At 39.0% G+C, this 20,739-nt stretch overlaps 2 protein-coding genes across 6 annotated transcripts in view; one reads left to right on the forward strand and one right to left on the reverse strand.

Moving 5' to 3' along the window:
* Positions 1 to 499: 499 nt before the first annotated feature.
* On the reverse strand, positions 500 to 19,656 carry DHFR (dihydrofolate reductase). 3 transcript variants are annotated; one of them, XM_036020477.1, is made up of 6 exons: positions 19,633 to 19,656; positions 18,742 to 18,791; positions 16,966 to 17,071; positions 9,314 to 9,440; positions 7,215 to 7,330; positions 500 to 640 (listed from the first exon to the last, which is right to left on the reverse strand). In XM_036020477.1, exons 2-6 carry the CDS (start codon positions 18,764 to 18,766, stop codon positions 562 to 564), a joined length of 453 nt encoding a protein of 150 aa, XP_035876370.1. In that variant the 5' UTR covers positions 18,767 to 18,791; positions 19,633 to 19,656; the 3' UTR covers positions 500 to 561. The 3 variants fall into 3 exon arrangements, with proteins under 3 accessions (XP_035876370.1, XP_028369816.1, XP_035876371.1); XM_028514015.2 differs by lacking the exon at positions 19,633 to 19,656 and adding an exon at positions 19,143 to 19,291; XM_036020478.1 differs by lacking the exons at positions 18,742 to 18,791; positions 19,633 to 19,656 and adding an exon at positions 19,143 to 19,282.
* MSH3 (mutS homolog 3) overlaps positions 19,356 to 20,739 on the forward strand; it is a 138,874-nt gene continuing 137,490 nt past the window's right edge. For 2 of the 3 annotated variants that reach the window (XM_036020474.1, XM_036020476.1), the window contains exon 1: positions 19,356 to 19,680. In XM_036020474.1, coding sequence (XP_035876367.1) covers positions 19,477 to 19,680 — 204 coding nt within the window. In that variant the 5' untranslated portion in view covers positions 19,356 to 19,476. The remainder of the gene's footprint in view (positions 19,681 to 20,739) is intronic. The other variant, XM_036020475.1, reaches the window with a different exon arrangement.

Here is a 20,739-nt window from a genome sequence, read left to right on the forward strand (position 1 = left end):
AGGCCAGGGTTTCAACTCACCCTACCAGCAGACTCTCCCACTGTGGTGCCTGGGTACTATGTTACCCTGGGCAGGTGCTAGGGACCTAATGCTGGCCCTCGATGGACATTCAGACAGTTACAGCAAGAAATGTTTCACAAATGGTATCTGATATAGAGCACAGTTAAGATTAATCTTAACCAAATCTAGTTAAGATTGACTAATAAAAACACATTGCTTATAAATAATTATCCATAGATCTAGAGTCAACAAAAGTCTGTTTTTCTATTTTTTTTAAAAAGGTTTATTTATTTACTTATTTTTCAAGAGAGAGGAAGGGAAAGAGACAAGGAGGGAGAGAAACATCAATGTATGGTTGCAAACCCTACTGGGCACCTGGCCTGCAACCCAGGCATGCGCCCTGACCGGGAATCGAACCGGCGATCCTTTGGTTCACAGGCTGGTGCTCTACCCACTCAGCCACATCAGCCAGGACAGAACTGTCTTTTTCTAATATTAAATACATTAATTGTTTGGAGGGGTTGGGGAACAACTTGAAATGAATCAGAGAACATCTTCATATTAATCATTCCTTTCATATACTTCAAATTTGAATTTAATGCCTTTCTCCTCCTGGACATCAGAAAAAACACCTGGGTACCTGTTAAAGAAATAGATATATAATTAAATAATATATCAATTAAAAAGATAACTTCCCTGATTCTCAGCCAAAAGGCATAAAATCCACTGTTAAGCTTGGTGGTTATGCAAATATACTACATAAATAAACAGAAGACAAATTTCAAACTGTACAGAAAGTTAAAAAACAAAAAGTGTAATTTCTTCTCCTTTCCTTCTGATTCCTAATTCTTCTCCCAAACACTAACTGATGTTAGCTGTTTCTCTTTTATCTTTCCGCTCTATCACCCAGTTAATACATTTCTTAACATTTTGTTAAGTCTTTGATTTGGTATCAGCTTTCCTGTGTGAGGAAAAGAAAAACAAAATACAACCACCAACAAAAGAACCCAAACCCAGGTCTCTCACTGAAGGCTGTCCTGACCCCTCTAGTCTCCAACACGAATGCTGCCGCACTTCCTTTGTGCTGTGTGGGCTCGTCCCACTCCGGTCCAGGTGGGGCAGGAACCTGCTTTACTGACTCCGTTTGACTCTGGTTCTGCTGTGTGATACTTGGCTGTCAATAAAAAGTCTTCATCCTTATAAAGAATTTAGTATTGTGAGCACATTACATTAAGTGCTCTACACATGATATCTATTAATATTAGGAGTTTGTTTTGTTCCCCTATTTCCTAAAGTCACTGCCAGCAGGGATAATACAGGAAAAAATTTAAGTCTCTTGTGACATCCAGCACAATACTGACCAATAAGAGATATCAAACTTTTGTTGACTAATTAAATTATGACATTCTGATAAAAACAACTATATACATGAAATAACAGCATAATAAGGAAAAGAAAGATTTTTTTCTTGAATAATTTATATTTCAGAGGAAGAGGCTATGTTTCTATTTACTAACCATTTTCTGAGCTGTTTGTTTTAGTAACAGGATAGTTTTTATTTTCTAAAGAAATGATTTTAAAATTAAAAGAAAAAAGAAAAAAAATGATTTTAGTAGGCCAACTTTTAACCATAATTTTAATATATCTGGAATAAGTCACCAAAAACAACATGTATATTTTTGTGTGTATATCAAGACTGTCTAGATTGTCAGTTAATAAGATAAAAGTAAAGTATCAAAGTTATTTCTAAAACCACGAATAAGAATTTAGAAATAGCTACTGGCTGGACAGGGTCACTAGTCATAGTCTTAATGATAATCTTCTCTGTAAAACTAAAATTTAATTCTGCTTAAGATTAATTTTACTTTCCATAATATTCACACATTCAGTCTGTTTTCATGATTATAACCACCTCATAACCATAATTCTTAATTTTTCTGAAGAGCAAATTGCCTAAGAGCTACATTTGAACTGAGTTTAAGTCTAACAGGATTTGAAGGAAAAACCTCCTATTTGTTATGAATCACCAAGATAGAGATTCCCCTCTAGAATCTTCAAGCATTTCAGAAGCCAGTGAATAAAAGAAACATAAGATCTGAACTGACAAAGCATCGTGAGAATAATACAGAGGTGATTTGATGGAAAGTCTAAGAAATAGGTGAATATAGTTCTTGCAACAGTTATCTATAGGAGACAAAGCATAACTAAAACAAAATGAAGATGCCATAGAAACCATAGCCTCAGGAGGAGAGAGGTGTACAAACAAGTGGACAGATATGCCAGGGTCCTGTTGGACAGTCAGGAAGTAATGAGGACAGAAGAGGAAACATCAGTGCTGGCTGGTGTGGCTTAGTGGATTGAGTGCCAGCCTGTGAACCAGTCATGGGTTCCATTCCCGGTCAAGGGCACACGCTGGGTTGTGGGCCAGGCCCCAGTAGGGGGTGCTTGAGAGGCAACCACATGTCGATGTTTCTTTCCTTCTCTTTCTCCTTCCCTTCCTTTCTCTCCAAAAATAAATAAGTAAAATCTTAAAAAAAAAAAAAAAAAAAAAGAGAATGTAAGAAGAGGAAACATCAGCCTGTCCGAAACCTACTTGTGGTTGTCCATAAGGAGCATCTGTCCCAACTCTGGAGCCAACTACTGCCTCCAAGGCCTAGGTCTTTTATCCTCTTTTATGGAATGGTCACACGAAAGGTGAGTAACTAGAAAAAGAGGCCTCTTTGAGACTCATTAAACAAAAGGCCGCTGGCATAAAATATTGGGGTCTGGTGGTTCGGTTGGAGCCTAGCGTGAAACAGTCTGAGATATACAGGCAGATTTCTTCTGGCAGGATGGATGAGGGCAGAGCTTAGAGGGCAGGCTGGCATGGTGCTGTCAAAAGAACAACTGCACAGACAATGGCCCCCAGTGGCGGTGGTGGTGGTGGTGAGGCAGATACAAGGTAAACACATGTTACTTTGTTAAAATTAACTTCTTCTGCTCTGGCTGGTGTGGCTCAGTAGATTGAGTGCAGGCCTGCAAACCAAAGGGTCACTGGTTCAATTCCCGGTCAGGGCACATGCCTGGGTTGCAGGCCAGGTCTCCATAGGGGGCATGTGAGAGGCAACCACACATTGATGTTTCTATTCCTCTCTGTTTCCCTCCCCCCCCCCCCCCGCCTCTAAAAATAAATAAAATCTTTAAAAAAATTAACTTGTGCTTTTGGGTTTCCACCATTTGTGGCTTCATCTATACTCTAATTTTATTCTCTTTATTCTTTACAAATGTCCTCCTTCTTCATCTTGATTTCATTATACTAGTGCTTTTATTACCGGGAAGTATGGTGTTAATAAAAGACTGTTTGAACTGAAACCTATGAATCCATGAGAAGCCTACTGATTGGGCAAATGGGGGTATACATTAAGTGATTGCTATGGGGAACAAAAAAGAATGCAGAGTTCATTTCTGGACAGTAGGGAGCAATTCTAAGTTCTCAAAGGTACAGATATTTGGAGAGAAAACATCTTAAGAATTGAGCAATGTTACAGACTTCCAGGGATAAAGTATATTCCTTTTGTCTTCAGAGATTTCCTCCTTCTCTACTTGGAGAAAGATAGCCTACTCCAGACCTCTGCTTAGGGGATTCTTTCCACCCCGAGTTAAAGAGGCTGTCGTTATCATGTTGGCACAGGCTTGAAAGCAAGAGGACAGTCAAACTGTGCAATGGAAACAAGGACTTTTCATTTTCTTTTAATAGTTCTGTTTAGAAGGTCCATTTTGAATGCATTTTTTTTGGATTTTGGATTTATACGGCAATCTCCTATCTGAATCTATACACCAGTACATTTTTCTAAGACATCTAAATAAGAATTAATACCAATTCTTCACCATTCCTTGAAAAAAAAATAGGAGAGAGAGAGCATTTCTCAACTCACTCTATGAGGCCAGTATTATCCTGACACCAAAACCAGGTGAAGACATTACCAAAACCCCAAAACAACAACAAAAACTAAAGTGCAATATCCCTTATGAATATAAATGAAAAAATCCTCAACAACATACTAGCAAACTGAATCTAGGAATACACAAAAAGGGCTACTACACATTACTTCCAGCAATGTAACACAAAACCAAGCAATGTAATAGTGTATTAAGTATTAGTGTATTTTGTCTTATTAAAAACAAAAACCAAATAATCTTAATAGACTCAGGAAAAAAGCATTTAATAAAGTCCAATGCCACTTCATGATTAAAAAAACACTCAATGAAGTATAAGTAGAAGAGATCTACAATGCGATAAAGGGCATCAGTGAAGAACCCACAGATAACATCATACTCAGTAGTAAAAAACTGAATGCTTTCCCTCTATGTCTTGCCCTTGCCATTTCTACTCAGCTTTGTGCTGGAGGTCCTAGCCAAGGCAATTTGGCAAGAAAAAGAAATTAAAAACATCCAGATTGGAATGGAAGAAGCAAAACCATCTCTGCTTGCAAATGATATTAATATATCCTGTATACAGAAACTTAAGGAATTTACTAACAGTTCAAACTAATTAGTTGAGCAAGGTTGCAGGATATAAGACTAATCCTTCACAAAAACCAACTGTATTTTTATGTGAACAGTTTGAAAATAAAATAATTGTACACTGAAAGCTACAAAACATTTCTGAAATAAATTAAAGAAGTCCTAAACAAGCAGAAAGACATGTGTTCATGGTTTGGCAGTACCCTCCAAAGAGATGCAAAGATACAGGACAATCCCTATCAAAATCCTAGCTTGCTTTTTGTAAGAAGTTGACAAGCTGGTCATACAATTCATACGGAAATGCAAAGGACCCAGAATAGCCAAAACAATTTTGAAAAAGAACAAACCTGGAGGATGGCAGTTTCTGATTTCAGAAGTTATTACACAGTGGCATTAATCAAGACAGTGTGGTACTGGCATAAGGACAGACATTTAATGGAAGAGAACTGAGAGTTTAGATATGAACCCTCAGATTTACGGTCTACTGATTTTTGATGAGGGTGTCAAAACAGTTCAGTGGGGGAAAGTATAGTTTTTTTCAGCAAATGGTGCTAGGGCAACTAGATAGCCCTTATAAAAGGATGAACTTGGATTCATTCCTTACGTCATACATAAATTACCTATAATGGACCATAGATAGACTTAACGTAAGAGTTAAAACTATAAAACATTTAAGTAGAAAACATAGGTGTAAATCCCTGTGAGCTCGGATTAGGCCATGGTTTCTTGGGTGTAACACCAAAAGGACAAATGACCAAAGAAAAAATAGAAATAATGTACGTCAAAATTAAAAACCTTTGTTACAAATGGTATTATGAAGAAAGTGAAAAGAAAAAAGTACAAATTAAAAAAACGTTTTAAAAAAAGAAAGTGTAATGGGAGTATAAAGAAAGTATATAACAATGCATATAATGGGAGAAAATCTGAGGCAAATATTGATATATACAGGGATGGGCAAAAGTAGGTTTACAGTTGTTCATATGGAAAATAACACAATAATAAAGAATAATACAGGAATAAACTGTGTTTCATATACTCACAACTGTAAACCTACTTTTGTCCACCCCTGTATTACAGCATGGATGAACTTAAAGGTGGTATGCAAGTGAAAGAAGCCCATTCCCCAGGCGTCTCTATAGAGATGGAAAATGGACTAATAGTTTCTGGGGCTAGGAGGGTAGGGGATGGAGAATGACCACTAACTGGTACATGTTTTTTATGGTGGATGATGAAAATGTTCTAAACTTAGATTGTGGTGATAATGGCACAATCCTGTGAGTATACTAAAACCATTGAATTATATACCTTCAATGGTGAATTTGTGATGTGTGAATCACTTTTCAGTAAACATGTTAAATATTTCATTTCTAAGAGTCGGAAAGCCAGAATGGTGTTTAAGTTATCAGGGATGTAAAGGGTCAGAGCTTTGGAAGAGGTCTGATTGAGAATAGGGTTTGGGAGGGTATTTGGTATGAAGCCGATTCACACAGTCGTCTACTCTTTTGTTAGTTAGCAAAGAGAAAGGAAATATATACAGTGCGGCAAAGAAACACACACACTTTTACATAAGTATATATGAAATTAGTAAGAGTGACTTTTCTAAGCAGTCATCTTTGGAAATTGTAAGCAAAAGCCTGAACTTGAGCTGTTCAGAGCTAGTTAAGAGCTCCAGAAAATCTGTCACATGTTTCATTTGATTCAAAACTACTACCTATTACTCTATAAACTATTATTTTAAAGCTAAGCCATTCATTTATTCATACTTGGCTTTGAATGTTTTTAGGAGGTATTTATAAAAACACACTCAAAGAATAATGGCTGAGTTCAACTGAAGATATTTAAAAGAATGTTAAAAGCTAGTTGAAAGTGTTGATACAATTAATCTTAAAGCTGAAAAGTGTTTTTAGCAAAAATGCTATTTGTTTTCAAAATCAGGCAGTTTCATGCGAAAATCACAACTACATAGTAAAGCAAGTGTAAAGTCTTCTTTCCATCTCTACCACTGCTACCTAAGTCCCTTCATCCTTCACTTGAACTACTGTACCTAACTGGTTTCCTAGCCTCACTCCTGTCCCGGTCCATTCTTCATAAATAGCTACAACAATATCACTCAATTCAGGACCCTCTACACCTGCATTTGGTCTGATCCCTTTGGGCATTCCCCTTGCTCACAATGCCCAACATGCCAAGCTTGTTCCTGCCATCGGGTCTCTGCACTGGCTATTTCTGGTGTCTGAGAATGTTCTTCCCCACTCTTTGCATGGCTGGCTTCTTGTCATTTAGATACTAGTGGAGACATCACTCTTCAGAAAGAACTTCTCAGACTATGGAGTTATTTATCGTATCACTGCATTTCAATTCTCCACATGGCAACTCTTTTGGTGTTTATCTATTATTTGCCACTCTACCTGTCTGCTACAAAATATGACCTCCTGGAGAAGAGTGAACGGCATCTGTTTGGGTAAATACTCTCCCCAATGCCCAGCTCAGTGTTTGAGGCTAAACACAGATCCCACAGGATGAACTAAGTACTACTTTAGATTTCAGTAAAATCATTAAAACTTGAACATTCCCAAGTCTGTTAAAGCAGATTTCCAAAAATTTCTATAGTATTTGTATGTAAAATATATTGCTACCCCAAATTCAATGTGTAGACATACTCTTTCCTATAGTCTGTAAGCTGGAAATCTAGAAGTGCTTCAGATACTTACTCTGGGAGAAGTTTGTATCTCTCCAAATCAATTTCTGGCAAAAATGTGTCACTTTCAAATTCCTCCATGATCCTCGTCACAAACAGTCTAACATGGCCTGACCTGTTCATGGCTTCCTTTGAAATAAAACAAAAGTCATCAATTTCCTTATTTATCTGTGTCAAAAGAAATAGAAATGCAAGATTTTTGTTTAATAATGTAGTCAAGTTTGTACTGGGTGTAAATACATGCTACATAACCTGATACCCCCAAAGAATGCTATTTAAATACCCTCTTCTTTACTTTGTAGCGCTGCAAAGTATGCCCTAGTTGTGTTGAGAATGGCACTAATCGTTATCGATAACTATGAGAGTGAGTTAAACTATATTCTGGCATCTGTTTGCTTACATGAACTCTTTTTTCATTTAAGCATTCAGTTTTGTCTTTCCTCACTGGTGGTTTAGGAAATAAGAACCCGAATGATCTAGTTACTGGCTATAGAAAAATTTACATATGCATATATGGGTAAGATAGTATAATTTCATGAGACCCTGGCTAATGAAAATCCCAAGGGCATACATAGTACATTTACACAAAATTTAATAATGCTTCCATTTCTCAGGAGATAGTTACAATGCTTGTAGGTAATTTATTCTGCCTCTTGTTGCTAATGATTGTGTTTTGCTTCATATTGTTAATGACTTTTCTAACTACTGCCTGCAGTACTGTCGACACAAAATCATGAGTCCTAAGTGCAGCTCCGAGGAAGCAGTAACTCTTGACTGAAAAAGCAACAATATATACACACATAGAAATATAATTTCAAATGTTGTTTGTTATCTTTAAATTTTCAAATAAGGGCATAAAATAAATGACTTTTTATTTTCAACTCTGTGGCTTGTAGTATTATATTATTTATTCTCTTGCCCCAAACAAATAAATGTTCTACCAATTCTCACTGAACCCAAAATTAGGAAAATTGAATCGACTAACCACAGCAGCATCTGAAAGTCTATGTCAAAGTTAGTGATGCAAAAGGTCAGATGGTACCCTTTGCATCACTATAGCACCCTATATTTTAGGCTTTGTGGGTCATATGGTTTCTTTTACCTTTTAGGCAAAAGCAGCCACAGACAATACTAAACCAATGGCATGGCTGTGTTCCAATGCAACTTTGTTTACAAAAACAGGCTAGTAGTCCCAGTTCGGCCTGTGAGAAGAGCAGCTCCACAAGCTATTGTGATGTGAGGTGGGCGGATAATGCAAAATTATAACCTGGAGGTTCTACTTTCTTATCATTTACGACATATAGATATATCAAATTATATAAGTGAATTTCAGTATTTTTATTGTTTAAAAGGTTGTAGAAACAGGAACCTAAAAAACAGTATTTTTGTAACCCCATCTAAGATCCTGGTATGCCTTTTTTCTCAAATGATTTCAGTGTACCTACGTTACCACAAGCCCACAAAGGGTAGAGACTGATTTTTCCCCTCCCTGTAAATGTTAATCTCTCGTGAGTATTTTAAAAGAGTAAGAAAATTCCTTTTATTATCCTCAAAATTTTTGAAAGCTACAAGTCAAGAATGAGGAACATTTTCTCCTTTATCTACTGTTTTCCCTTATGATATAAAATAATACTTTTCCCATCCCCTCACATTACGTGAAAATTGTCGAGGCACTATTGTCTGCTTTTAACAAACTCAGACACATCTGGCCAGTACGTATCAACCGAGAGCTCATCACTTTCTCAGGAAGAGACACACTAACCCTGAAGAGAAGGGATAACTCAGTGTATCAGGGCACATCGGGGGGAGAAGGCAGTACAGTCCAAGCACGATTCTAAGGGAAGGGTTTAGAATGTACTGGACACATAAATTACTTCGTATTGGAAATAAACTGGTAAAGACTTAAAAACTTATTTAAGTATTTTTATTTATAGTATCATAGTATCATTTTTGACAGTGTCAGAAAACAAATAATTCTAATTGACAATACGTTTGATTTAGTGTAGGGATAATATATTTCCTCATGACTTACAATGTGCAGATGGCAGGGAAGCTGAAAGACCGTAGAGTAGAACACTGCTTTGTACAATGTTTACAGATAACTTGACTTACCTTATACACAGAACTGCCTCCTATTATCCAAACCATGTCCACTTTATTTGTTAATTCTGGTTCCTCAATAAGGTTTAAGGCATCATCCAGACTTCTGGCAAGAAAATGAGCTCCTTTTGGAAGTTCCCTGAGGTTAACCAAAAGAATTATACATAGTTTCTACAAAAGCCATTCGTACTAGTCAGATAATTTGTATATAGGATGCAATGGTTGTAAAACAAAAATAACCATAAATGTGAATCCTTTCAACAAAAAAGTTAACATCAGTATGGCCTATGGCAAATAAATAATTTAACCCACATCTGTATATGTATGGTCCACCGTCAATCAAAAAACAAAACATTTCTGATATCTTGAGATATTTATGGTAGGAAGAAATTAGAATAGTAGTTACCGCTGGAGGGACGGAGCAAAGAATCACTGGGAAGGGGCATACGGAAGCGTCCTAGGGGTTATGGGAATGTTTCATATCATTGATACAGGGTTCTACAGGTGCAGATGTTTGTCATAACCTAGCAAACGTACACTGAATACTTGTATAGTTCATTGTATGTAGTAATTATCTCAAAAGGAAAACACTAAAAAGAAATACTGGATTCTAGTTACTGATGTATATGCTGAAGTATTTAGGGGAAAACAGACCAATGCCTGCAATTTACTTTGAAATGCATAACAAGAACAAGTCTAACTGAAGGGATGGATGAATGACAAAACAAATGCAGTAAAATGTTAATGGTAGAATCTGTGAGGTGGCTACACAAGTGTTTACTGTCAAGGTTTTTACATTTGAAAGTTTCATGACAAAATGTTGGAAAAAGTAGTATGATTGAATGACTACTTTCAAATGGTCAAACTTAATACAGCATGAGTGGGGAAAGAAATTTTGTTTCAAATAATACAGAAATGTTTGAAGTACTAAAAAATGAGCATGTCATTACTTTTGTAATTAAAAATCCAAAAAGGAAAAGGCTAATTTCACGGTGTACACTGAGTAGCTCTATCTCTCCCAAACTCCACAACTGTTTTTTTTGGGTGGACGATTGCAATTTGCTTTATAAATAAGAGACATGCAGAATTAAGCTTTCATTCTTTTGGCTCCTTCACCTCCTTGATACATAGTGTATTTCCCTCTTTATCATCTCTAAAGGAGTTAAAATGGCACAAAGAGTACATTTTGAGTAAAGGTTGGAAAAAGACATGGACACCAGGGAGAGGTTAAATGAGCCACGGGATGCTCTAAGGTCCCAGGGCAGCTGCAGTGATGAGGTTGGAGCATGCTGCTCAGGGGGAGAACTGAATCCAGAAGAAACAGATCTGGAGTTGGGGGAGAAGAGAGTTCAGTTAATAAACAATGCCTAGAGTAACTGAAACAGAATCGGGGTGGTTTCAGTAACTGAGGGTGTTGAAGTCAGGACTAATGACAGGAGATAGAGTACAAAGAAAGATGGTGGACTGAGTTACAAGGTGGTATAAAAGGGTGTGGACTTTAAAGAAAGAGGACAACCATTTTGTGCAGAAGATGGAACAATGGCTTCAAAATGGTTAGGGGATTAAAGACTACTACTTTGCTCTTTTGTAGTGAGTCTGGAAAAGGAAAACAAAGAACAGGTTAAGGGATTTATTGCAGATTTTAGATATAACAAAGGCACGGGAGGAGGAAATGCTGCAAATGTTGCTACTTAGGTATTTAGAAATAAATTTCACAGGAAACACTGGACTCCCAGATGGAGAGAAAAGAAGAGGCACAGCTGAGCTCACGAGCTTCTTTACAGCCCAATTCCTAGGAACTAACACAGTAAATAACAGAGCAAGCACTTAATATTGTCACTTATTTCATTGCTAAATTTCCTTCAATTATTTCAAATCAATAGAGATTGGATTCCCTGACAATGGGGAGTTGGTATGTAGTAGCATACAAATTCTGTGTCAAGAAGCGTGTGGACACGCTTGGTATCGTTTCGAAAGTAGAGCCCTGAATTACCTCAGAGGGGTGGCATAAAAAGTTACAGCGCACATAACAGGCACTCCCATACTATTCTTCATACCTTTCTTTAAAAGCACTATTTAGGGGAGGCTGCTTTTTACCTGATGGATAGTTGTATTAGGAAGAAAACATCTAGCATTTATTGAAGTGCCCATTTGCTCTCTCAAGTAGTGGGGTCAGGCAGCACTTTACACGCATACCGTCTCATGTTACTAGCAGCCCTGTGTAGGTCCACAGGACACAGGCGCATTTTTACATAGGATGATACTGAGGCAGATGGGTTAGGTAATCAATGGCCACAGAGCTAGGAAATGGTGATCCTGGCATTGGAATTCCAGCAGTCTGATGTTGGAGCCTGAGCTGCAACTTCTCACACTGACAATATGTTCTCAGCTGGTGGTCATGGGGGACAAGGATGCCAGTTTCTGGTTTCCTCAGATCTCAGGACAGCATGGCCTCATTTAGGCAGAGCCCTCACACCTGTGTCTTATGGCCTTTAGCAGCCTCACCTGATTATCCCCCAGGTACCACATAAACATTTTTTCCCTCTGTGTCTGATGTCAAAGAAGATGATATGGCAGATGGAATCCTGGCCCAGTTTCCCTGGGGACTATTGGGAAAGCATTAAAAAAAAAAAAAAAAGCCCTAGGCTACAATCACATTTAATCAGAATGCAAATTCTGATTAAATGTTTAGTTTAACATCTTTCATACCCAGTCTTTAGAAATGTGATATTCAACTATTTAAAATTCATTCAAGTACATTCTATCTCATAATTAAATACTATGGCCACTAAAAATATTTATAGAAATTAGCCCTGGCTCCTGTGGCTCAGTGGATTGAGTGCTGGCCTGTGAACCAAAAGGGTTGCTGGTTCAATTCCCAGTCAGAGCACATGCCTGGGTGGTAGGCCAGGTCCCTAGGAGGGGGCATGCAAGAGGTGACCACACATTGGTTTTTCCCTCCCTGTGTTTCTCTCTCTCTAAAAATAATAATTTTTTTTTTAAAAAAGCACTTCCTGTGCCAAAAAGATGGCAATGGCAGGTGCAGAAATGTCTCAGCAGTGGCCATTAAGTGAAAAGAACATGTCATGGAGGTGTGTGGAGGATGCTAGATGGGCGAAGAGATGGTGCAGCATCTGGGTGGCTTAATGAGACAGAATACTCCTTGGAGTGTGATCCCTTAGCTGAGTCTCGAAGGAGATAAAAACATGAGCAAAACACAGAAGTGACAGACCACCAAAGATATTATTGAGGCTTATACTAAAGTTACTAAACTTATTTAACACAAGAAAGCTCCAAGGAAGTTGAGGGTAGAAGAAAAACAATCTGTGGTAAGGTTTAAAATAGTAAAGGGTAAGATGAGAGAGCAAAGTCTGAAAGACAGAAAAAAATGGGATCTAGAATAAAGCAATGGGAGTGAGGAGAGGGCTGATTTTAATACAAGGGGTTTTTTTTTGTCTGAAGACCAAGGGACATAAGAACAAAGTGGTATGTTAAGGTGAAAATGATGATGTCATGAGGCTGTTCACTGTGCTCTCATTAACATTAATATTTTCTATAAGCTATAAAGCAAGGCTATTTTGCTGAAGCAGCAAAGGTCAGGGGAGTAGGACCTGACATCTGTAGGGTAAATTCTGTGTGCCAGAAATTTATAACATAAAATTTCAATTAGTCCTTAAAATTGCCCTAAGACGCTGTCATTATTAATACCATTTAGCTGATAAGGAAAGTGAGGTTCAGCAAGGCTTGAAGTTAATAAAGCCTAAAACCAAAGTTAATAGTGCCAGGGCGGAAGCCAGCACAGGAAGTCTTTGCTGTACCAAGCACGTGAGCAGTGGGGAGGGAACTGCAGCTTTGAGAAGAGGGGAAAGTTTTAATCACTGGAAAATACGACAGTGAGACCACAAAAAATGTTATCTAACATTTCATGTTAGGTAGTTTTTGGATTGAAGACAATTTATAACAACTTATTTCATGGAGACAATTTTGGATTTCCTAAAGATGCTGTCAAAGCTACAGCATTGCAGTAAAGTTTCTTAATTTAACTTTTGATTCCAAGGACCTTGAGAAATGCTTTATTGAGAGAGAAATCACATACTCTACAATTAACCTTGTAAGTGTACGATTCAGTTAACGTTTTCGTGTGTTCATGGAGCTGTGCAACCATTACCACTGTCCATTTTCAGAACATCGCCATCACCGTGGAAAGAAACCCTGTACCCACAATCAGTTACTCTCCTCTCCCACCCGCCGTCTGTATGGATTTGCCGATTCTGGATATTTCATAGGAATGGAATCATGTGGTCTGTTGTGTCTGGCTTTTTTAAATTAGCATATCGTTTTCAAGGTTCATCTGTGTTGGAGCAGATACCATTTTTTATTGTTGAATAATAAATATTCCATTGTATGGATACAGCATATTTTGTTTGTTGTTCATCAGCTGATGAACATTTGGGATGTTTCCAATTTTTGGATGTTATTTATGATGCTACTATGAACATCTGTGTACAAGTTTTTGTGTGGTTATATTAATGTTTTCATTTCTCTACCACAGAGAATTGCTGGGACCTACAACTCTGTGCTTAACCTTTTGAGAAAGTGCCAATCTGTTTTCCAAATGTGGCTGTACAGTGTTTCTTTTAGAGCCATAACTTGATAGTGTAGAAAGGCTTGGAAAAGCTTTTTTTCCCTTAGAACTTATTAAGGAAATAGTTACCTAAAATAACTAGGATGGGGCAGCAAATTTTGGGATTCTCTTGAGGATTTAGTTTCTTCCTCCATGGGGGTGAGGGTGGTGGTGAGAGGTTGTCTCTAAAAACTTACAGGAAAAATAATGATTTATATGTGCAAATCTCTCCTTTTGTTCCAGACCCAGTTGTGTCTGGGACACAGTACGTGCTGGGGATATGTGTGGAGCTCACTGGCAACTGACCAGGGAAACAGATGGAAGGATAAAAAATAAACTATTTTTTTCCCCCAACTGATATCCCCTTTTCCTTGCCATGCTGGATAATAAAGACTTTAAAGTTGCTCTCTGCGTATAAATAAAAAGTGAAATACGCCAATAAATGTTATATATAAATATACAGGGTCTGTCCGGAAACAGTCCAGCCATGGTTAATATGAGACTGGTTTGTACTACACTGGTATAACCTGGCAGCTAAGGAGAGTGGGCTGGAATGTACATGTGTGAACAACAAGGACTTCACTGTACTAGTCAGTGGGGGTGGTAGATGCCATTGAGTAAGCAAGCATGTGTGCTGTGTGGCTGTCACATCTGCAATGACTGAGTGAGTAGAGCAACAAATCTGCATCAAATTTTGCATTAAGCTTGAACATTCCTCCATGGAAACTATTGGAATATTCAGAACTGGTGATTGGCAGCTTCATCACAACAACACACCTGCTCAAGCATCATGTGTCCAGCAGAGTTTTTTTGAAAAATATCAAATCACTCAGGTGACTCTGTCACCCTATAGCCCAGATCTGGTGCCCTGTGACTTCTGGCTTTTCCCCAAACTAAAATCACCTTTGAAAGGGAAGAGGTTTCAGACCATCAGTGAGATTCAGGACAACACGACTCGGCAGCCAATGGTGATTGGGAGAACTGTGTGAGGTCCCAAGGTGCCTATTTTGAAGGGGACCGAGGCGTTATTGTCCTATGTGCAATGTCTCTTGTATCTTCTTCAATAAATGTCTCCATTTTTCATATTACATGGCTGGATGCCTTCTGGATAGACCTTGTATAATAAACAACCAAACCCAATTACACATACCACAGAAGGGTCATAAAGAAGAAATGAGACTCATCATTTGAGGAGATTTGCTGGCTTAAGCGAACATCTCTCCCACTGAGATTTCTTTATGTTTGTTTCAGCTCAAGCTAGCCATAAATAAACTTGAGTAGTATTCAAGAATATGTTATTAAAGAATCTCTGAAAATGGCAATACAGTCTGTTATTTGGATTCTACAAAGTAAAAAGATAATCAGAATATCCTAGCAACCGGGAGAAAGAGAAGAGTATGAAGATTGAGGCAGATGGTAAGATGCACATCAACATATTGCTCATCACTGAGAGACAATCAATGCAAGTATTCTGGCACACTTTCTTCCAGGTTTTTACCTATGCCATTCTCAGAGGGATCTGGGAGAAAAATCTATAGAAGCCTGAACCCCCTTAGCCTATAGTTACGCAATGTTATTTTCTTCCTGTGGTGTGATGGTCTCTGATGTGTTCGCTTGGCTAGGCTATAGTCCTCAGATATTCAGACACTATGAAGTTGCTATTTGGATGACCTTACTCTAGGTGAGCCAGATTCAATCCATTGAAAGGCCTTAAAAACATGCCTGAGGCTTCTCTGAAGAAATTTTACCTGTAGACATCAGCTCTAGCCTTTGAAGAGTTCTAGCTTCCCCTTCCCAGTGGCCTGCCCTACAAATTTTGGGCCTTCCTAGCCAGCCCCCACAACTGTGTAAGTCAATTCCTTATAAGATATTTCTTATGACTGCATTCTTTTTATTGATTACATTAGTAGTTTAAGAAACAATGATTACCATGCCAATTCCAAACTTTTCCTTAAGATCTAATTGAGGCCAACCACCCCCCAAAACAAACAGACACATGAGGTTCAGAAAATTATCTTAGTGGGTTAGGATCAATATAAACAACAAAAAAATATAGAAAATCAGCATAAGTCACATGTGGAATAAATGACATGGAAGCCATGGTTAAGGTAAAAGGACTGGGGCTGACTTCATGGGTAGTTTTTTTTTTCTTTTTAGATTTTACTTATTTTTAGAGAGAGGGGAAGGAGGAAGAGGGGGAGTGAAACATCAGTGTATGGTTGCATCTAGCACACCCCCTACTGGGGACATGGCCTGTGACCCAGGTATGTGCCCTGACTGGGAATCAAACTGGTGACCCTTTTGTTTGCAGGCCCACGCTCAGCCCACCTAGCTACACCAGCCAGAGCCTCATGGGTAGTTTCAATGTTATTGTCTTCCCCCAACCCTCCAACTTTCCTGTTCATTTCCAGGTATCAGGAACTAACTAGGTCAGCTTGGAGGGCAGAAAAATTCCTAGCAGAGACCAATGGACATACTCCCTTCTTCTAGGATCTCTAGGACCATTTCAATATGCTGAAATTTTTAATCTACAGGCACAAAGTAAAGAACAGAAGTACAAAATACTATTTGGGTATTTTGGTAAACTAGGAATAATATGGCACAAGATTATGACCAATTTTTTTGCCCATCTTAAAATTTATATCTTATTGCATTTAGGGCTGGGTCCAGAGATAGCAACTGAATTTTGTCAAGTCCCCAAACAGATGTATTTTGATTTTACGTGCAACTAAAAAGAATTATTAATTTATATTATATAACTGATATTTGACCCTACTGAGAATTGAATAATGGTTCAAGGAAACCTGCGATTCTGTCACTACAATGAGATTTAAGGAGATAAAATCAGTGACTTAAATAGCAGAGTAAGTTATTATGTGGCATAAATATCTATTTATTCCTTTTCTATAATCACCTACATGATATTAAGCAGCTTCATTAATAGTTACATTCATAGTATTTTATTTTGACATTTACTGACCTGTAACATAAGAAATGGAACACGATTTTTTGGGGGGTGAATTTATTTTACAGTACTTACTTGAGTTCTCTGCTGAGGACTACATTAATCCTGTCCTGTAAAGGTCGATTCTTCTCAGGAATGGAGAACCAGGTCTTCCTACCCATAATCACCAAATTCTGTTTACCTATAAAGTCATATACAAAGAATAGATATATTTTAGAAATAGAATTTCACATATTTGTGTATATGCATACATATAATTGTCCTGTTGACATCTAGTGGATCGGCTTCAAAAAAATTAAAATTTTTAACAGCTTTACCAAAATTTACTATTTATTACCTAAACACAATAATTATTTCCCCTTTTGGCTTTATCTAACTTATATGCAATACAGTTTTAATCAACTGTAGTCATGTATAATATAGTAGTGAAAAGCAATGACTCTGAGTCAGTGTTCAAATTGAATGTATTGTATTATCTACTGAGCAAGTCATGTTAATCTTCTGTGTGTTACCCATAGCTGTAAAATGGAGATAATATACAGAGTGGGGAAAAAGTAGGTTTACAATTGTTCATATGGAAAATAATAATTAATAAATAATACAAGAATAAACTATGTTCTGTGTACTCACAACTGTGAACCTACTTTTGCCCCACCCTGTAGTTTCTATGTCTAGTATGGTGGGGACTGAAGACTTAGAGCAATGCCTGACATCTAAAAAGTACTATTTAACTGTTTGATATAATAGTATTCACATTTGTGTACTTTGTAGATTTACAGTCATACCTGCTTAATAGTCCACTCAATTTGCTTAAAATACTTTCAATTTGGGCTTCTTTACTTAAAAACTTTATACAGATGCCTTCCATTTTTGGTTTAATTATTTAGGAGAAAAAAAGCTTGTGAGTCAGATATCTGGATCAAAGCAACAGTTCTGATTCTTGGTATGTTGTGACAGACTACTACCAAAAGGAGTGCATTTTTCTGTTTTCTTAATGAATCATTATTAGCTTGATTTTTTAAAAACAGAAAACACTAATATTTACAAACTACAAGTACTAAGACTAGGTATTTTTCCATACTTTGTTTCCTATTACCAGATTATTTAGGATACTAGAGGGTGGTTCATGCCAATTCTTTAGCTTCAAGCTCTTGCCATCTCGTCTCTATCAGTGACCTAAGTGCCAAGTTTGTACCTGTTCTGTTAAAGTTATGTTGCACCTGCTCCTTTCTGACTATTTCCCTGTTGTTCTGCTCCTCCTCCTCCTATGACCAAATATACATCTTAGGTTTTAAATGGGTATTCTCCAATCCCACATTCTTTTCCTTGGTTATCCTCTTCTTCTTAGTGTGTCAATTGACCTAGTACCGTATGCCTGAATTCCCTACAAGCACCTCAAAATCATCACGATTGCACACTACTCTCCATACCACCCATACTCTTAAACTGAGAATATGAGAGTTCATCCTTGATGCCTTCCTGGCATTACCTTTACCTTGTTGGTTTCCAAATCGGGTATTATGTAACCGTTCTTTGGACTTTTATCCTTTCCACTGCCTTTCTTTATGCTTCATCATCTCTTCTGGCTGCTATTCCAAAGGCCTCCTCTGGTGTCCAGAGCCAATTTTTACCTAGCTGCCACTTCTGCGCAATACCTCAATCGTACTCGTGCCCACAGAAAAGAACTTAAAAGTTTAATAAACACCGGGAACTTCATGAAGATAAATCAATCGTAAGACAAAAGGTCCCAGTTTAACATGGAAAACTTTACAATTAAGTAAAATCTGCACTGGTGAGCTTACTTTAGCAAGACTCTTCGGAAATCTCAATCACTTAAAAATCCCCCATTACCTTCTGCTGAAGTGGTTGTGGTCATTCTTTGGAAATATTTGAGTTCATTCCTACAAGTTAGAGAAACTCACTGTTACTAAGAACGTTTACCCCATGAACTCCAGCTCTAACGCGCCCAACAAACGGGACGGTGGTGGTCTCCAGGACTGGGACTTTGCAAAGGGACAGGGCGCCGCGGAGAAAATGCCTCGCCGGGCAGCAGAAACGGGACGGTAATCAGTAACTTGGCCTCCCGGCTCCTGATGCAGAAGGAAGACCAGGCCCAGCTCCTAGCAGCTTAGTTCAACCCCATCTCCCGCGGCTTGTCCGCCCAGTGCCACCAGGCCCAGCTGCCTCAATCAAGGGCAGCTTGCGCCAGCCTTTGCCCTCTCACACCAACCCATCCGCGGTCCGGGAGGCACCTGATCCGAGGCCAAGGTAGGTCTCCGTTCTTCCCAATGCCCATGTTCTGGGACACAGCGACGATGCAGTTTAGGCAACGAACCATAACGGCGGCACAAAAACCCTTTGAATGGCGAGCTACAACGGTACTCTACAAAGTTTGGCGCGAAATTGTAGCCACCCCGCCCCGTCGGCTTCATTGGTGCACGCGAGACCCCGCCCCCGCCCCCGCCCCTCCCTCCGCCCCGGCGCGAGGCTGGGTCCTGACGTGCTCGTCCCCGCTGACGCCCGGGTACTGGGTCGCGCGCTCGCGCTCCTCGGCCTAGTCCTCGGGCTCTTACTCCCTGACCCACGATGTCGCGCCGAAAGCCAGCTTCTGGCGGCGCGGCTGCCTCTGGCTCATCCCCTGCAAGCCAAGCGGTTTTGAGCAGATTCTTCCAGTCCACGGGAAGCCTGAAATCTACTTCCTCCCCGAGGTGTGCAGCGGTGAACGCTGAACCTGACTTTGACTCGGCAGCGCCTCCAGCGTCCACTTTTCAACCTCAGTTGCCGCACGTGGTGGGTTTGGTCCAGGACGGGGCGGGGTCTTCGGGGAGAGGGGGCCGGGCGGTGCTTTAAGTTAGAGCCGGAGGAGACGGGGCGCGTGCGCGAGAATTAGGGAGGGGGCAGTGCCGGAAGAGAAAGGGGCGGGATTCGGGCAGGTGAAAGCGTGGAAAGCTAGGCCATTCTCCATTCTAAGTGCACTCAAAAATTAAAGTTTCCCTTTGGGGTGATAGACTTGAGGCTGAGAATCACGCAGATTCTTAATGGCAGACCAGAGTCAGGAACTCAGGTCTAATGACTTCCATTCCGATGAGGGAAGGGGTGTGTGGGCAAAGGATACTTCTTTTACCCTCCAACCTCCCTCTTTTTTTTTTTATACCTGGATTGAAGGTTGAAGAGAAGCTTTATTTATCTTATTTATATGGGTTTTGTTAGGTGCCACTCTTCAACTGAGTAAAATGAGTAGTTGTGTTTTTGTTATTTTTTTACTGGGCACTGCCATAGGGATGAGCCCTCACTGGGTCCCTGGTACAGTATTTCTCAAACTGGGGATGTCAAAGGTGATTGCAGATTGGCTTTCCACCACTCTCTAAGTTTTAATGAGGGTGACAGCTTGGCTACTTTAAAATCTTGTTTTCTTAATTTATATATCTTTTCTATAGAGTGATTTGTTCTTTCCTGTTTTTGTTTTAATGATAGTTTACATTTTTATGAATTCATCAGGTTTTTATTGTATACTCACCATTTAGAGCAGGGGTGTCAAACTCATTTTCATGGGGGCAGGGGCGGGGAGCTACATCAGCCTCCTGGTTGCCTTCAAAGGGCCGAGAGTGATTTTAGGACTGTAGAAATGTAACCACTCTTTACTTAACAGTTAAACCAAAACTCGGCGCTGCCACTGGGCAGAAACACCGTGCTGGCCAGATTTAGCTCGTGGGCCTTGTGTTTGCCACCTGTGATTTGGAGGGCATTTGGTGAAGGATGTAAGTTTTTTTGACAGGCTGCCTACCAACAAATGTTCATGATCTTGTGGCATCTTCAGTGATGAACATAAAATGTAAATTACAATTAATA

Source organism: Phyllostomus discolor, chromosome 3 (genome assembly GCF_004126475.2).
Source record: "Phyllostomus discolor isolate MPI-MPIP mPhyDis1 chromosome 3, mPhyDis1.pri.v3, whole genome shotgun sequence".
Lineage (NCBI taxonomy): Eukaryota > Metazoa > Chordata > Mammalia > Chiroptera > Phyllostomidae > Phyllostomus > Phyllostomus discolor.